At 39.3% G+C, this 16,183-nt stretch overlaps 1 protein-coding gene across 3 annotated transcripts in view; it reads left to right on the forward strand.

Moving 5' to 3' along the window:
• The window catches only part of BRAF (B-Raf proto-oncogene, serine/threonine kinase), a 130,871-nt gene extending 117,642 nt beyond the window's left edge, over positions 1 to 13,229 (forward strand). For 2 of the 3 annotated variants that reach the window (XM_045855520.1, XM_045855518.1), the window contains one exon: positions 6,068 to 6,232. In XM_045855520.1, coding sequence (XP_045711476.1) covers positions 6,068 to 6,090 — 23 coding nt within the window. In that variant the 3' untranslated portion in view covers positions 6,091 to 6,232. Of the gene's footprint in view, positions 1 to 6,067; positions 6,233 to 8,453 lie in introns of those variants that run through there. The other variant, XM_045855519.1, reaches the window with a different exon arrangement.
• The last annotated feature ends 2,954 nt before the right edge of the window (positions 13,230 to 16,183 follow it).

The raw sequence follows: 16,183 nt of genomic DNA on the forward strand, positions 1-16,183 counted from the left end.
TAAGATCATGTGGTTATTTGTCTTTCACCGACTGGCTTATTTCACTTAGCATAATAGTCTCCAGTTCCATCCACACTTTCACAAGAGGTAGAAATTCCTTCTTTTTTTCTGTTTCATAGTATTCAGTGTGTAAATGTACCACAGTTTTTTAATCCACTCATTTATTGATGGGCACTTAGGCTGTTTCCAAATCTTGGCTATTGTAAGTAAATAGTGCTTCTGTGAACACAGAGGTACATAAATTCTTTTGAATTGGTGTTGTAGGATTCTTGGGGTATATTCCCAGCAGTGGAATCATTTGGTCATAAGGCAGTTCCATTTTTAATTTTTTGAGGAAATTCCATACTGTTTTCTGCAGTGGCTACACCAGTCTGCATTCCCACCAATAGTGCACAGGGGTTCCCTTTTCTCCCCATCCTTGCCAGCACTTGTTTGTTGATTTATTAATGATAACCATTTTGGCAGGTGTGTGGTGATATCTCATTGTGCTTTTGATTTGCATCTCTCTGATGGCTAGTCATGCTGAGAATTTCTTCATATGTCTGTGGGTCATCTGTATGTTCTCCATGGAGAAGTGTCTGTTCAGGTCCTTTGCCCATTTTTTAATTGGATTGTTGGTTTTCCTGGTGTTGAGTTATATGAGTTCTTTATATATTTTGGATCTTAAACCCTTGTCCAGTGTATCATTGGCAAGTATGTTTTCCCATACAGTTGGTTCCCTTTTCATTTTGATGATGTTTTCTTTAGGCAGAATCTTTTTAATTTGATGTAGTTATATTCATTTATTTTTTTTCTTTTATTCCCCTCGCCTTTGGAGATATGTCAGAGAAAATGTTTCTACATGAGATATATGAAATTTTACTGCCAATGTTTTCTGCTAGATTTTTGTTGTATCACAACTTATATTTAAGCCTTTTATCCCATTGGAGTTTATTCTTCTGTATGGGGTAAGTTGGTGTTCTAGCTTCATTTTTTTGCACATACCAGTCCTTCCAGTTCTGCCAACACTATTTATGGAGCAGACTGTTTCTGCTCCATAGTATGTTCATGCTCCCTTTGTCAAAAATTAATTGACCACAGAGACATGGATTTATTTCTGGGCACTCTGTTCTGTTCCATTGGTCTATATGTTTGTTCTTATGCTAGTACCAGACTATTTTGATTACAGTGGTGGTGTTAGTATAGTTCAGTATTAGGTATTGTGATCCCTCCAACTTAGTTCTTCTTTCTCAAGATTGCTGAGGCTCTTCGGTGTCTTTTTTGGTTCCATATACATTTTTGGAATGTTTGTTCTAGATCTGTGAAATATGCCATTGGTATTTTAATGATTAAAAATTATAGATTGCATTGAACCTATAGACTGCTTTGGGTGGTATGGACATTTTAATGATGTTAATTCCTCCAATCCATGAACACAGTATATGCTTCCATTTATTTGTGTCTTCCTCAATTTCTTTCTTCATTGTTCTGTAGTTTTCCGAGTACAGGTCTTTCACCTCCTTGGTTAAATTTATTCATAGGTACTTTGTTGTTTTGTTGTTGTTGCTGCTGCTACATTAAATGGGATTTTTTCTTAGTTTGTCTTCCAGATAGGTCATGTTGGTATAGAAAGATGTCATCAATTTCTGAATATTGACTTTGTATCCCACTATGTTGCCAAATTCACTTACATTAGTAGGTACCAAGTAGTTTTTTCATGGAGACTTTGGGTTTTCTGTGTGCACTCTCATGTTGTCTGCAAAGAATGACAGTTTTACTTCCTCCTTTCCAATTTGGATGCTTTTTATTCTTGTCTGATTGCTGCGACTAGGACTTGCGGTACTATGTTGGTAAGAGTAGTGAAAGTGGACACCCCTTGGCTTGTTCCTGATCTCAAGGGAAATGCTTTTAGTTTTTGCCCATTGAGATCCATCTTTCTCTGCCAAATTGATGTTTCTCTCCCTCTCTTTTTCCCTCCCTTTCCCTCTAAGAATAAAATAAAATCTTTAAAACAAAAAATAAATAGTAACTACTTAACACCCCACCGTAAATGGCCTTTCTCTCAAGTTGGCCACTCTCAATTTGACGTAATGATCTGCCCCTTTTTTTAAATACAGTGTTATGAAAAGGGTACCTCATATCTAAAACATTTTGTCAGTTTATAGGCTTATTTACTTGAGACATTTATTGAGCATTTCTATAGCACTTTTTATTTTACTAAGTATTTATTTAATCTCTCCTGTGATACTTTCTCTAAAGAACTCAAGAAATCTGCCCTGGCTGGTGTAGCTCAGTGGATTGAGCGCAGTCTGCAAACCAAAGTGTTGCAGGTTCGATTCCCAGTCAGGGTACATGCCTGAGTTTCAGGCCATGACTCCCAGCAACCGCACATTGATGTTTCTCTCTCTCTCTCTATCTCCCTCCCTTCCCTCTCTAAAAATAAAATAAATAAATAAAAATCTTAAGAACTCAAGAAATCCAGTGTGTCTGTGCCAGAATGTTCCTCATCCTTTTGAAACTGCCTGAAAGGTCACCACAAAGAAAGAATGGGGCTTATTCTGGTTATAAATGACTGCCCCTGTCTATCTAAAGTATGATTGATTTATCAGTGGGGGGCATACACAAGAGGCAACCACACATTGACGTTTCCTCTTTTCTCCCTCCCTTCCCCTCTAAAAATAAAATCTTTAAAAATAAATAAAGTATGGTTGGTTTTTATACAGTATAATATTATATTAGATTTTAGCACATTTTATCTTTAAGGGGAAATTTTATCAAATTATATGTATAACAGCCATGGAAAAATACATTCAATTCTGGAATAAAGAGTAGTTATTTAGTAATATCTTAAAGCTAGCTTTAAAAAAATCCCTTAGTTTTCAAATGAATAAATCATATTTGAGTTATCTAAAATCACAAGGTCTTCCCAAGTATACTATGTCCTATTCCTAAATAAAGTCAAATGGAAAATAGGGCTTAGGTTCTTCTCAACTAGAAGGGAGATAAAAAGAAATTTCATTTTGATTTTGGCCTCTGATTTTTCAGTTAATAATTAAAGAAATATACTGAGATTTTCAAAGAAATCAGAATATCTGGGTATTTGACTTCAAATAACTTCACACAAGCAGAGTTGACTCTTACTTCAAATAAAATAAGATGGAAAGTGCGATAATAGAGATTTCCAGATAATGCAAGAAAGAATAAGCAAGAAAAGATTTTCCCCCAAAAAAGTAGCTCTATCATCTGTTACCCCCATCTTTTTCTTAACTTTCTCCATGATTTCAGGGACATATATAGAAAGAGTTTATTGATCCCTAAACTGTAAGTTCTTTTTGTCTTTGGTGGGGTTTTTTTATTGTTGTTGGGTTTTTTTTGTTTTGTTTTATTTTTCTTGGACATGAAATCTGATTATGGAAAGAACTGTATTCTATTAAAAGCAGTATACTCTGGTAGGAAGATGTTTCCTTAGTGTTTGCTTTATTGGTATTTGATTTGGACTTTGTTGGTAAGATTTTGTGGTTTGGGGTGTTTTTATTTTTAAGGTTAATAATTCAAGTTTGTAGAGTAGAACTCTCTTCAACAAAATGGAGTGTCTAATTATAATAATGAGTAGGAAACATGGAAGGTGTTTTTTTAAGTTACATTTTTTTTAAGATTTTATCTATAGAGAAAGGGGAAGGGAAGATGAAAGAGAGGGAGAGAAACATCAATGGGTGGTTGCTTCTCATGCATCATCCACTGGGGACCCAGCCCACAACCCAGGCATGTGCCCTGAATAGGTATCGAACCAGTGACCCTTTGGTTCACAGGCCCACACTCAATCCACTGAGCTATACCAGCCAGGGCTGAGTTACATATTTTTTTATTTATTTTTAGAGAGAAGGGAAGGGAGGGAGGGAGAGAGGGAGAGGAATATTGATGTGAAAGAGAAACATCTATTGATCAGTAGCCTCTCACATGTGCCCCAACCCCAGGGACAAACTCACAACCGAGGCATGTGCCCTGACTGGGAACCAAACCAACGAACTCTTGCTTTGTGGGACAAAGCCCAACCAACTGAGCCACTCCGGTCAGGGCTAAAGTTATGTCTTGATATGTTATATAAGATTTGCCTTAGAGTTATCATTTTTTTATATTCTCACTTAATAGATGAATTCTAGCCATTTTTAATAAAGATTTCTATTAAGCAAATCCTGTTTTACACTGGCTTCCTTTAAGTAGATTTAGATTCTGCTAAAGTGACTCCTTATATGAATGGTGAAAATTGCTTTAAAGAAATGTATTAAAATACTGCCAGCCCTGGCTGGCCTAGCTCAGTGGATTGAGCACAGGCTGGGAACCAAAGTGTCCCAGGTTCGATTCCCAGCCAGGGTACATTTCTGGGTTGCAGGCCATAACCCCTAGCAACCACACATTGATGTTTCTCTCTCTCTCTCTCTCTCTCTCTCTCTCTCTCTCTCTCCCTCCCTCCCTTCCCTCTCTAAAAATAAATAAATAAAATCTTAAAAAATAAATTTAAAATACTGCCAAAAGGGGCAACCTTAAAACCATAAGGAATTCAAACCATAATGAGAATGTTTATATATTTCTTGAGTCTCTGTTAATATCATATCTTCCTATGGTTATACTTTAAATATTTTACTCTTCAAGGTCTTAGTAATTTGGACTTTTTTTTTAATCAGCACCAAACTTCCTAGATTTTTTTTTAATTTAAGTAAAAGGCAATAGTTCTTTTACCCTTCCTTGATCTTTTGACTCACAATTCCTTGACTAATTGCTTGTTAAAAGGAATCTTTAGATGGCAAAAGAAAGTATCACTACCAGCACAGCCCAGTTAGCAATTGTATTCAGAATACGAAAAGAAATTATTAATCCTTGAACATTGTTTAGGAGTTTGTGAGTTGTTAGGACCCTGCACTTTGGAGTCAGCACCTGGCTTTGCATTCCAACTGCCATTTTCTAGCTATGAGATCTTGGGCGAGATAATGAACCACTGTAAACTCCATCTTGTTGCTCTGTAAAATAAAGAGCAACCTACCTCATAGAGTTATTATGAGGATCAGATGCAAACATAAATGAAGCCCAGTGAGGCCCTGGTACACAACAGGCACTCACATAGTTGCTGATATTAGCAACATATGATCTGAGTTGAGGGGTCACTCAGCCAGCCATTAGCAATTAGTCGACTGTTGGAACGTGCCAATATTCTCTAGTAAACAATCTAATTGCAATCAGAAAGTGAGTAGGTTATGCTTGGATTGAATAGTGTATTCATAAAAGTAATTGCATGGGTCCTTATCAGAAACTGCTATTATTAAAGAATGATGTTAAGGCTGGCTAAATTCTGATAGTCCCCAGTTACTAACCAACCCCCAGAATTAACTATAGTGTGTATAACAAGAAGAACCAACCTCTAGTCCCAAGTTGCGATAGAAGCTGTGGACAAAAGAGTAGGTGAAAATAATGGCCCCTCTATGAAGCCCCCAATTTCAGTAAGCTAAAAGAGTGTCATACTCAAACAGACTTTGTGGTTTAAAGAATTCTTACGTTGAGAGTTATGTACCTATATGTAATTTGTTGGTAGTTAGAAAGATGAAATGAACTAGAAGATGAGTCCTTCCTTCAAATGTGTAATGGGACAAATCATTTCACCTCTTAATTTTCTCTTTTGCAGAATGAGGATAAATTCTAATTCTTCCTTTCTAATAGTGACATTATAATGAAAACGAGTTGATAATTCAGAGGCAAAAGTATTCTACGGATCAGCCTTACTATTTTCCCATCAGTTTCTGAGATACTTTGTTCATTGGAATTGTTTTCAGCTTGATTAGAACCATAGCATGTAAAACCAATTAGGAAATTATCTGCAGACTTGATATTTAATTGATGTAATTGAACCATAGTCTATGTTCTAAGTTGTCTTCTTTTATGGGTTTCAAGCATTTTGCTCTTTAAATTAGCGATGATGTTGGTTGATTTATAACAGATAGCTAGTCACCTTTCAGTGAGGTTTCATTGAGACTTTTTTGTGTCTCTAGGTTTATTGAGATAACGTTTTTTAAAATTAGCTCTTGTCCTCCCTCTACAGGAGAATTTGCAGCCTTCAAGTAGCCACACCATCATGGCAGCATCTACTCTTACTTCTTAAGTCTTGTGTTCGTACAATTTGTTAACATCAAAACACAGTTCTGTTCCTCAGATCTTTTTTTAAAGATTCAAAATTTTCAGTGCATAAGCTGGTGTGGAACAGAATGGAATTTTCCATCCAAGAAAAGAGGGAAGAATGTTTTAGGAACCAGAATTCTCTGCTGCCAGTGTTTCTTCTTCAACACAAACACCATGTGCATACAAGTCTGCCCACTCCCAGGAAGAAAGAGGAGAGACCCTGAGTTCTGACCTTTTGATGGTCAGGCATGATGGAAAGAAACTGCTGCTACAGCTTGGGCAATTTGCTCTGGAAGGTCTGCCGGTCAACTGTGCCCTTCTAACCACCAGATCAATGCGTGGCTGATCATCTGATGGGGCAGTTGCATTCACCAAGCACCGTTCACTTTCCTGTTCTGGGATTCTGTTGTGGAGCTCTTTCCCCTAGCCACCACCGGTTAATTTCTGAGGGACGGAACAAAAATGCAGCATGCCCTTCTGTGTGGTGCGTGTTCAGTCCTTGACAGATTTTTATCAGAATGAGCTATTTTATCGAAATGGAGGATGAGAGGGGAGACGGAGCTACGCTTTGGTGCAGAGGAAAAGGGAATGCTGCATCTTTTTCCTGACCTCCTAGATTCTGGCCTTTATTTCCTTGCTCATTGAGGGTGTCTGCCTATCCAAGCAGGCTGGAAAGGGCTGGCACTCGTTGCCGTCTTTGCTCATTGGGTCCAGCAATGAAGAGAAGTGTTTGGGGATTTTTTTCTCCTCCACAATATAGCAAGTTCTCAGGAAAATCTTCCTCCTAAGCTCTTCCAAGTCACCAAGTACTTAAGTGGCTACTTTGTCCAAGGCACAAAAACGCCATGGTGGTATCTAACGAAAAGTCTACAAAACTGCTTGATAACGGTTTTGAATGTGAGACACTTATGTAATTTAAATGTAAGGTACAAGTTTTAATTTCTGAGTTTCTTCTATTATATTTTTATTAAAAAGAAAATAATTTTCAGATTTAATTGAATTGGAATGAAATTATACTTCCCACTAGAATTATATATCCTGGAAAATTGTATTTTTGTTATATAAACAACTTTTAAAGAAAAATTATCCTTTTCTCTACCTAAATATGGGGAGTCTTAGCATATGACAAATATTTATAATTTTTAAATTAATGGTACTTGCTGGATCCATACTAACATCTTTGCTAATATCTCATTGTTTCTTCCAGTTTACTTCTACACTACATCCTCATCCTCTTTCTAGTCTTTTATCTAGAATATGCAACCTAAAATAAAAATGGTGGTGTCTCCATTTATTCTCCTTCTTCCTTTTTTCCCAAGCCTGGTCTTCAAAAGGTTGGGTAATCTGGCAGCTGAGGTCCCCAAGCAAAGAACAGAGCAGTTGTAGGTGTGTCAGGACTGAGAGAGGGTGTGTGAAGCCCAACATCAGTTGTTTTTATAGAAAGCTGCTGTGATATTAAGAACCTCATTCTCTATCTTTGTATAAGTAAGAAATATAACCTAGTCCTAGCTTCCCTTGGCCTCTGATAAGGGTGGTGTAAGTCACAGTAGGGACAAAGAAAGGGACTCTGGACATATTAATGGTAAATTATTGACAAATACCTATCTTATCATGAGTCTAGAATCTCTCTCATCAGGATTTAGGAATGTACATTGAATCAAATGTATTCAGCCCAACCAAGCTGGGTAGCTAAGGGTCTGAAAGAAATTAGACAGGACCTATAAAATAAACCAGGGAATTAGAAATTGTTATAAAATTGCAAATTGTAACTCACCCCACTATCTTTCAGTCTGCTAAAGCTCACTGCCATTAGATGATTTTTGCTGAAATACCTGTATTTACAGGAAAGCCTACCAAAAATTTCACAGATTTGTGAAAAGCTGTCCCAGTAGGATAAAAATACAGTTTATTGGTTTGAAAAGCGGTGTGTTCTTAAATGTTACATGGGCAGAGCAGTATCTTGACAAAATTCAGAAATTGCACAGGTGGAGGTGATTCCTGCTCATTTGAGGAGCATCTTGTGTGTATAATACTGCCTCTGTGAAAAGCATTGTTTATTTTTCTTTCTAAAGTTGGTCCCCATGGATGCTTTTAAACGTGCTTGTGTTTTCTTTACCAAGATCTTGGAGAGCTGGGTGTAAACTGGGGCTAAGCCCGAGTGCCGAGCAGGCGGAGCCTGGCGCAGGCGCTGGACTGCCTGGGGCGGCCCAGGTTAGCGCTGGAACGGAGGACGCTTAGCACTGGAGTGCTCCGGACAAAATTCACTTGTACACTAATACACTTTTCTCTTCCCTTTCTCTTTAAAATAGGTTGCTATCTCATTTGAAAAGAAGGAACAGACTTGATCTCAAATGCATATGTGCCCAGAAGCCAGGCTCAGGGTATTCTTGAGAGATTTTTTTAGAGCCCTTAAAAAATAAAAACAAGATTTAAAAATTTCCCTTTCCTTCCTTTTATCAATCAGATTGTTTTTGCTCTCGTTTACAACTGATAGGAAAAAGGGTTTACCTCTGAGTTTCACTTGCTTTATTTTTTGATGCTTAACTACAGATAGACTTGCTGAGCTCCTAAGAAATACAAGGAAGAACTCCTTGATGTGCTAAGCACTTTATGGTAATTTGTATAAATAGTATGTGGCTGCTTCACTGATTATCTTGTAAGGTTGTAGTTACCTGTCTTTTCCATTAAGTGGCTGCAGTGCCTTCTGTGGTGTATTTTACTTTGGGTGAGGAGAGGTGAAGCCTTCTGAAAAATTTGAGAGCAACCATAAATGATTGTTTTAAAAGATGTAGGATTCCTGGTGGACTTTTTTTTTTTTTTAACTGTTAAACTACAGTCTAGGGTCTAGACTTTTGCCACTGAAATAATATTGACCAAAAAGTAGTTTATAAAAGGGATTTGTGAGTAGAAAAATCCAGTGTGATTATTTGTACTGTGCACCTTAGAAGGTTTTGTCTAGCTGTCAAATTCTGGCTCCTGAACGTGCAGTCCCTGATTGTGTGTGAGGTCCGCTAGGACAAACGGGGGTGTCCTAGAAGATGAAATCACATATGTAAAGTTACGTGTTAGACTCATGTTGGTGTTGGAGAAGAAAGGGCACTATGTAGTTACAAAGAAATAAGTCAGGACTTCAACGCTGTCAGCCTGAAACTGTAAATAGTTTCTAGGTTCTCGTGGGGTGCAGTCACAGTGCTCTATCACATCGTGTTACCTTCTGTTCGCCAGGCAGCCTTGCAACGGCTGCACGTCCCTCCGCAGCCCTCACCGCCCCTCCTGTACGCTCACCCTCCGCCTCATCCAGCTTTAGTCCGAAGCATACTGCAGAGTTCAGGTGACCTCTTCAAAAACTACCTCCTCAGAATGAGGTAATGAATAGTTATTTATTTTAAAATATGAAAAGTCAGGAGCTCTAGAACATGAAGATGATTTAGGATTTTAACTTTTATGTGTGCTTGTATGTGAGTGCTCTCATTTCGTCCATAAGGGCATTATACATTTAAGCAGTAATACTGAAAAAATGTAGCTCAGTCAGAGTGTCTGAATGTCGTTGCAAGTGGTGCCAGAATCTGTTTAGGGGTACGTTTCAGAATCTCAACCATAAGTAGTTACATGCAATGAAATAGTTACAGTATCACTTCACTAACAGTGATATAATTTTAATTTTCAGTGGGCTTGGCAAGACAATACACCTTCATAATGAGTTACCCACAGCTTTGTCACACGCACAGATACTCCAACAGACTGCCCGGCTCAGAGGGCAGAGAATTACTACCCATTTCACAAGATTCTCTTCTCTGTCCAAGTTGGCATTGTTAGTGCTAGAAGAGCAGCACCTCCAGACTAGCTGATTCCAGCCATTAGGCTATATTTTCAAAACACATAGCCAGACACAGAAGGTTTACTGTGAGTATGAACAAGAAATAGCGTATAGATCACACATTGGAATGGTGAAGGTGAGGCTCTAGAAAAATACCTTGACAATTTGCCAAATGATCTTACTGTGCCTTCATGATGCAATAAAAAAGCTAAAATATTAGCAGAAATCAGTGACTTGTGAAGAGAGCAGCCACTCTGGTCTAACTCAGCTGTGTTAATATTTTTTAGAGTGCAATTTAGACTGCAAAGATAAATGCACTAAAGAGTTTATAGCCAAAATCACATTTAAGAAAATGAAAAAAAAAAAAAAACAGGTAAATTTTCAGTGAACAAAATTATTTTTTTAAAGCACATAATCCCTAGTATAGTCAGATATATTTATCACAGAGCAAATAGGTTGAAATTATAGTTCAGTGACATTTCTAGAGAAACTTTTTCTACTCCCATAGGTTCTTCAAAGCATGGAACTTTTATATAACAAATATTTGACAGACATTTTAAGAAATTGCTGTAGTGTAAGGTTGAAGTACTGTATGCTGGGCAGCAGTTGTGTGTTAACTTAGTGAGAAGGGGGAAGGAAATTAAAATATGGGACAGAATTTGATTTTACCAGTGTCCAGAATACTGCTGCCAACCTAGACACTGATTTTTCAGAGTTTGAAATATAAACTTGCCTCCCAGGACTGGCTGGCGAATTGAACAGGACGGTGCTGCTAATGCTGTGTGGGGTGCTGTATGAGAGGGCATTGGCACAGTTAATGAATGACCTGGCCGTGGGTGTGAACTGGACACATTCCATGGTGTGCTTCTTGTAACTTGTTTCATTCCTCACCACCCAAGAAAGGCAATATACTGTCTCCAGCAAGTTCTCGAGATGTTTGACTAAGGCGTGTTACTGATGCCCATAGGTCGTTGAGCACCCGAGGAGTACTGTAGCCCCTCTGCCTGACTCGCATATTGGCCCGTGTAGAATGAAGTGGCCAGTGTATTCATGTTCCGTGTTGCCGGCTCTGATAAAATTGAAAATGCTGGTAAGATTTTTGTTGTATCAGTAAGCTTTGTTTTGTTGTTTTCAGATGATTTATTTTGTACTTCTGTTTGGGCCTTTACATTGAAATTCAGCCCTAAATTTTGTCATTTGTAGAAAGGATAATTAACAGTTTCTGTCAGGTATTTTTAAGGTAGAAGAGGACAAAAACTTAAGTCCTAAAATCTTAAATTAACTTAACAGTGCTTTATTTTGAAATGCACAGGGACAGTTAGTCTCCACCTCAGAAAAGTGTTTTAGTAGATCTTTTATTTCAGCATCACAACTTCAACTGTTAATTCAGGCCTATTAATTACTAAATCAGTTTCATTAAAATGTTTAATTTTATTTAGGTGTTTTGGCTAATTAATTACAATGGTATAACCATCTGTGCACAAGGACACAGCCAACGTTTTTTTTGTGATGCATTTTTTAAAAGAATTCTATATCTTGAAATACTCTTTAAAAATAAAAAACTGAAATATGTTTATTCATGATAGTATCAGAAAAAGGAGAAAGGATTTGTGCAAACCATCCACGTCTCCTGACAGGCTGAGCAGGTTCTCCAGCACCCGTGAGAGGCTCATTCTGATTGCGATGTCTCCATAGGAAATGAGTTTCACTCAGGAGACGCAGCAGAGAAGGGGTCCTCGTTACAGGGGTGCAGTGGGGTCAAGAGTAAGTTGCTTAGTACCAGTTTTCTTTGGAAAAGTATTGTGTTGTGTTTGTGTGTTAAGCTTTTTAACCCATGTGTGTTTTGGTGGAGTAGGAGTTACATAGGAGGAAACTTCAGACTAGTTTAAGCAACAAAGCTCACAGACTAGGCACAAATGTAGACAAAAATGGACCAAATAGGATGGGGGAGGGCGTGGGAATAAGTCTGAGGGTAGGGAAAAATTGATGTGAGGGTGGGACACAAACCATAATTATCTGAAATAAAATGTAAGAGTGCAATAAGTGTGCTTTTTATTCTAAGCTGTGAACGGTTTTTTAAGAAAATCATTCCTTCCTTACACATTTGTGTGTGTTCCAGACATAGCTGATTAAAACCAGCTATGAAAACATAATGCCTTTTTATTCACATTAATTACCAACATAAGTGGCTAATCTCTGTGTCTTATTTATCTTCATGTTACATTGGTTTACATACGGGGTGTGTGTGCACGCTGTGCCCTTTTCCCTCCGTTTGAACATGTGCTCGTTCGGTCTTCTGTTTCCTTTGGCCACGCCACGCACTGCAGTCTCGGTTTGGCCTTCATGATGTCGCCTGATGGGAAAGACTATCGCAGTGATATATTTCCGTTGGTTGTACACTCCGGCCCTTTCCTCACCCAGCAGTTCCCGCTTCTCCTAAAGCAGGAGCGTACAGCCGATTGGGGGATTGCGTTTGACCATTTACGGACATGTTCCGTTGAATTCTCTACAGTAGTTGTGGTTGCTCTTTGGTTCAGACCAAGAAAAAAGACATCACCCCCCTTTTCATTTACATCTTGGTTTGAGGATGCATCTTCTGTAAGGGAGAGGAAAGGGAAGCCCTTCACGTTTTCACCGAGGGGGATCAGTGGCTCCAGGTTCACCGCTCCAAACCTCACGGCAGTTCCCGTGCACATCCCTCTGTCTCGCTGCCAAAGGTTCGGGTGTCGCTCTCTCCAGCCCCACTTGAGCACTGAGAAGGCTCTCGGGGGGTCTGGGTGTGCCCAGTGAACGACGGGGGCTTTCTAACTGCCCACAGACCTCTCTGTACCTGCTTTGCAAAAATTATGGAGTAACTATTTTTAAAACTTATTTTTGAATTCATAAAAAAAAGACATTTATTTTCAGTCAAATGGATGATGTCTCCCTCTTGACCCTTAATCCTCAGTGTTTGCTTGAATCTTTTTTTTTTTTCCCCCAATTCTTCCCCAAACCGACTTCTTGATACTTTGGTTCTCTTTCCTGCTCAGGTCCCTTCATTTGTACTTTGGAATTTTTCTCATGTAAATTTGTACAATGGAAAATATTGTTCAGTTTGGATAGAAAGCATGAAGAATTAAATAAAAAAAGATAGCTGAAACTCAGATTGAAGAAATTTATTTCTGTGTAAAGTTATTTAAAAACTCTGTATTATATAAAAGGCAAAAAAAGTTCTATGTACTTGATGTGAATATGCGAATACTGCTATAATAAAGATTGACTGCATGGAGAAGTCTTTATCAATAGTATTTTTCCAGCACTCTCGCATCCAGGAACGGAAGTAGTCAGGGTGTTGTCAGGCTTCCGGGCAGTGGAAGGCCTGGGATGGTACGTTTTGTTTCACACGTACAATGTCGATGACTGCTTGGTGAGTAGAAGTTACTTAACAGACAAAACAGTTTTAAAGTTGTCAAACCAGACACCTGCTACATTGTACTGGCCACACTGTTGTAGAGATGACCCTCAAGTATTTCAGTTCTGCCACCTGGCTGGTCCCCTCCAAGGGCGCAGGTGAAGTGCATGCTCTAATGGGGCCATTGAAGGACTCTGTCTGGAGCTTTCAAACTTTGTTGACACAACTTTCAATAATGTTTTCTGTAGTAACACAGAATGTACACACACACACACGTATATATCTGAAACTGCGCGCTCGTGTTTTTTACCACTACTTTTTTTTTTAATGGCGGCTACCCCAAAGAGTTGATTTTATGCATTTGATTTCAGTACTTGAAGTTTGAAAGGTACCCAGAGTATCTTCAAACTATGTCAAATTACTGAGCAAAGTTTCCAGGAGTAAACTATTTAGAAACTTTGCCTGGAATCACGGCATTTGAGGACAATAGGAACAGAAAATTTCAACAGTGCACGTTTTTGACATGTCTGGTTTCTGGTCTTCACGCCTCTCCAAATAATCATGAAACACTGCCCAGACTTCGAAGTACTTTCTCTGAACTCTGTTTTTCTCACCTGAAAAGTGTGATTCTGTAATAAAAATGTCTTAGAGACTCATTTTCTAAATAATCTTCATAGATAATTACAACAATCGTGGCCATATTTTTAAAGAATGTATTCTATAAGAGGTTTCCTTAAAAGTTAGCCCAGAATTGTGAATGCTTTAATTGTTGTGATGAAATCCTATTACAAAGCACCCTACCACAGTAGCTTTTCTGAAATTTTGTCAGGAGTTGTGACCATTGGACCTCCTGTCTGAGTTAGATAGTCCTAGATGCACAAAATGTCGGAGCAGACAGTTCTTAAAGATAACCTGGTCCAAGTCTCCTCAGTTCCTGCGTGTGAAGCCCCAAGGGTGGCCTGCCTAGGCTCGTAGAGCCGGGACTGAGGTCAGGACTCCTGTTTCCCACATCAGTACTTCGTGTTTGATATCACTTTGCCGTGATGCCTGTCATGGTATTTGGATAGATACGGGTGTTGTGCAAGGCTTAGGTAACGAAAGCAAAGGTCCAGCTGCTGAGGCCGGTCAACAGCAGGTCAAGCAGCCCTCACTTCCTCACTGCACACTGTCGTTCCGGTGACACTCCTGTTGAGACCGTGGCCACAAGCAACCAGATCGACCTCTTCTTCAGAATAGTTCTAGTGGTGCGTGGAGCCAAGACTACCTCCTTACCTTCCTGTGATGCGGGTCCAGCGCTTGTTCCTTGTACGATACCTCCTGTCTCCAACTTGGTTAGATAACCCATTGTGTTCTTCACACTCGAGTTTCCACGGGAAAGCAAGCTCCAAATTTTGGGTTAAAATGTGACACCTGATCTCACCTGCCATCAGTAATTCCTTCACCACCTACCTTCCCATTTGGGAAGGTCCAGCTCTCCAGGTACACCCTAAAACTTGCTTTGAACGTAGCTTCAGCTCCTCATTAGGGAGACATCCTAAACGTCTTTCTGGTTTTAGGCAGAGGCGGTGCAGCACTGCATCTGGTGGGATGCCTGATTGCAGCTGAATCTGTCTCCGTATGAAGGCTTTTCTATAAAATCAGACTGGGACTCAGGGGTCACTGTAAACGTGGCTTAGGCCCAGTGGCCTGGGAATAAGTGACTTCAATTTAGAGAGCGTTTCCTTCACACCAGAGGTCATTCTAAGGACTGTGTGTGCTAACCCATTTACTCTGTCCATGTAGCAATGAGGAGACTGAGGCATTTGATCTGTGGATCGAATGAGTAACCTGGCCAAACTCACAGCTAGTAAATGGTGGGGCAGTGAGTCAGATCCACAAGCTTGCCTCCAAAGCCAGGGTTCTTAAACCCGGCCAATTTTTTAAGATGCAGGTTGAGACCCATCAATGAGTAGTAAAAGGAGTCTCAACCATTTTTTTCTGTAGAAGACAAGAGAAAAGATCAGTGCATCACAGGTGAGTACTGTTTCATAAAAGTTTTAGATTATATGTGCGTAATTGATATTTTAGGTCACAATGTAAAAGTAAGAGTAGGTCTTGAGGGAGGAGGGAGGTGTAGGGGGAATAAATGGTAATGGAAAAAAATAGTTAAAAAAAAGTGGGTCATAAAAAGGTTTACACTATGCTGTACTAACTCTGGGATATGCTGACTTAACCTAGGGCCGGACAGCCAGGATTTGAACCTCAGCTCCCTAACTGGCTGTATGAGCTTGGGCAAATTACCCAACCATTCTGTAGCCCAACTTCATCTATAAAACAGACTAAGAAAATTGAATAAATTAACACATTAAGTTTTTGCTGTTACTTAACTGCATGTAGCCATCCATCAAATGTACTGAACATCTCTCTGGGACCCTCTTCACTTGAGTATGCTCCTGTAAGTTGTAACAGCCTTTGAGAGAAGCCTGGGGACAGGCTCTGCACCAGCGCAGACTGGCTTCCCAGCCCAAGTATGGGAAAGGGGACCCAGTGGGGGGAGGCCACGTGGCTGATTTTAGAAGACTGCCGTCTTAAAGTTCCCTTGGATTTCAAGTCAGGCCATTTTGGTCGATCTTGAAGGAAAAGAGCTAATGACATCCTACTTGAGTTAACTTATAAATTGTGTTCTTTCCCCCAAATTTTCTTGATATGGTGGGACAAGGGGCAACAGAAATAAGTGAAAAGTACAGAGATCTGATGGTCTCTGCAACTAAATATTCATCAGCTGAGACAGCTCACTCGCACACAGGTGAGGAAACACAAAACCCAGGGTCATGTCCCAGCACCCCCGCCAC

The sequence above is a fragment of the Phyllostomus hastatus genome, unplaced genomic scaffold (genome assembly GCF_019186645.2).
Source record: "Phyllostomus hastatus isolate PE091 unplaced genomic scaffold, TTU_PhHast_1.1 phas_scaffold_114, whole genome shotgun sequence".
NCBI classification, from domain to species: domain Eukaryota; kingdom Metazoa; phylum Chordata; class Mammalia; order Chiroptera; family Phyllostomidae; genus Phyllostomus; species Phyllostomus hastatus.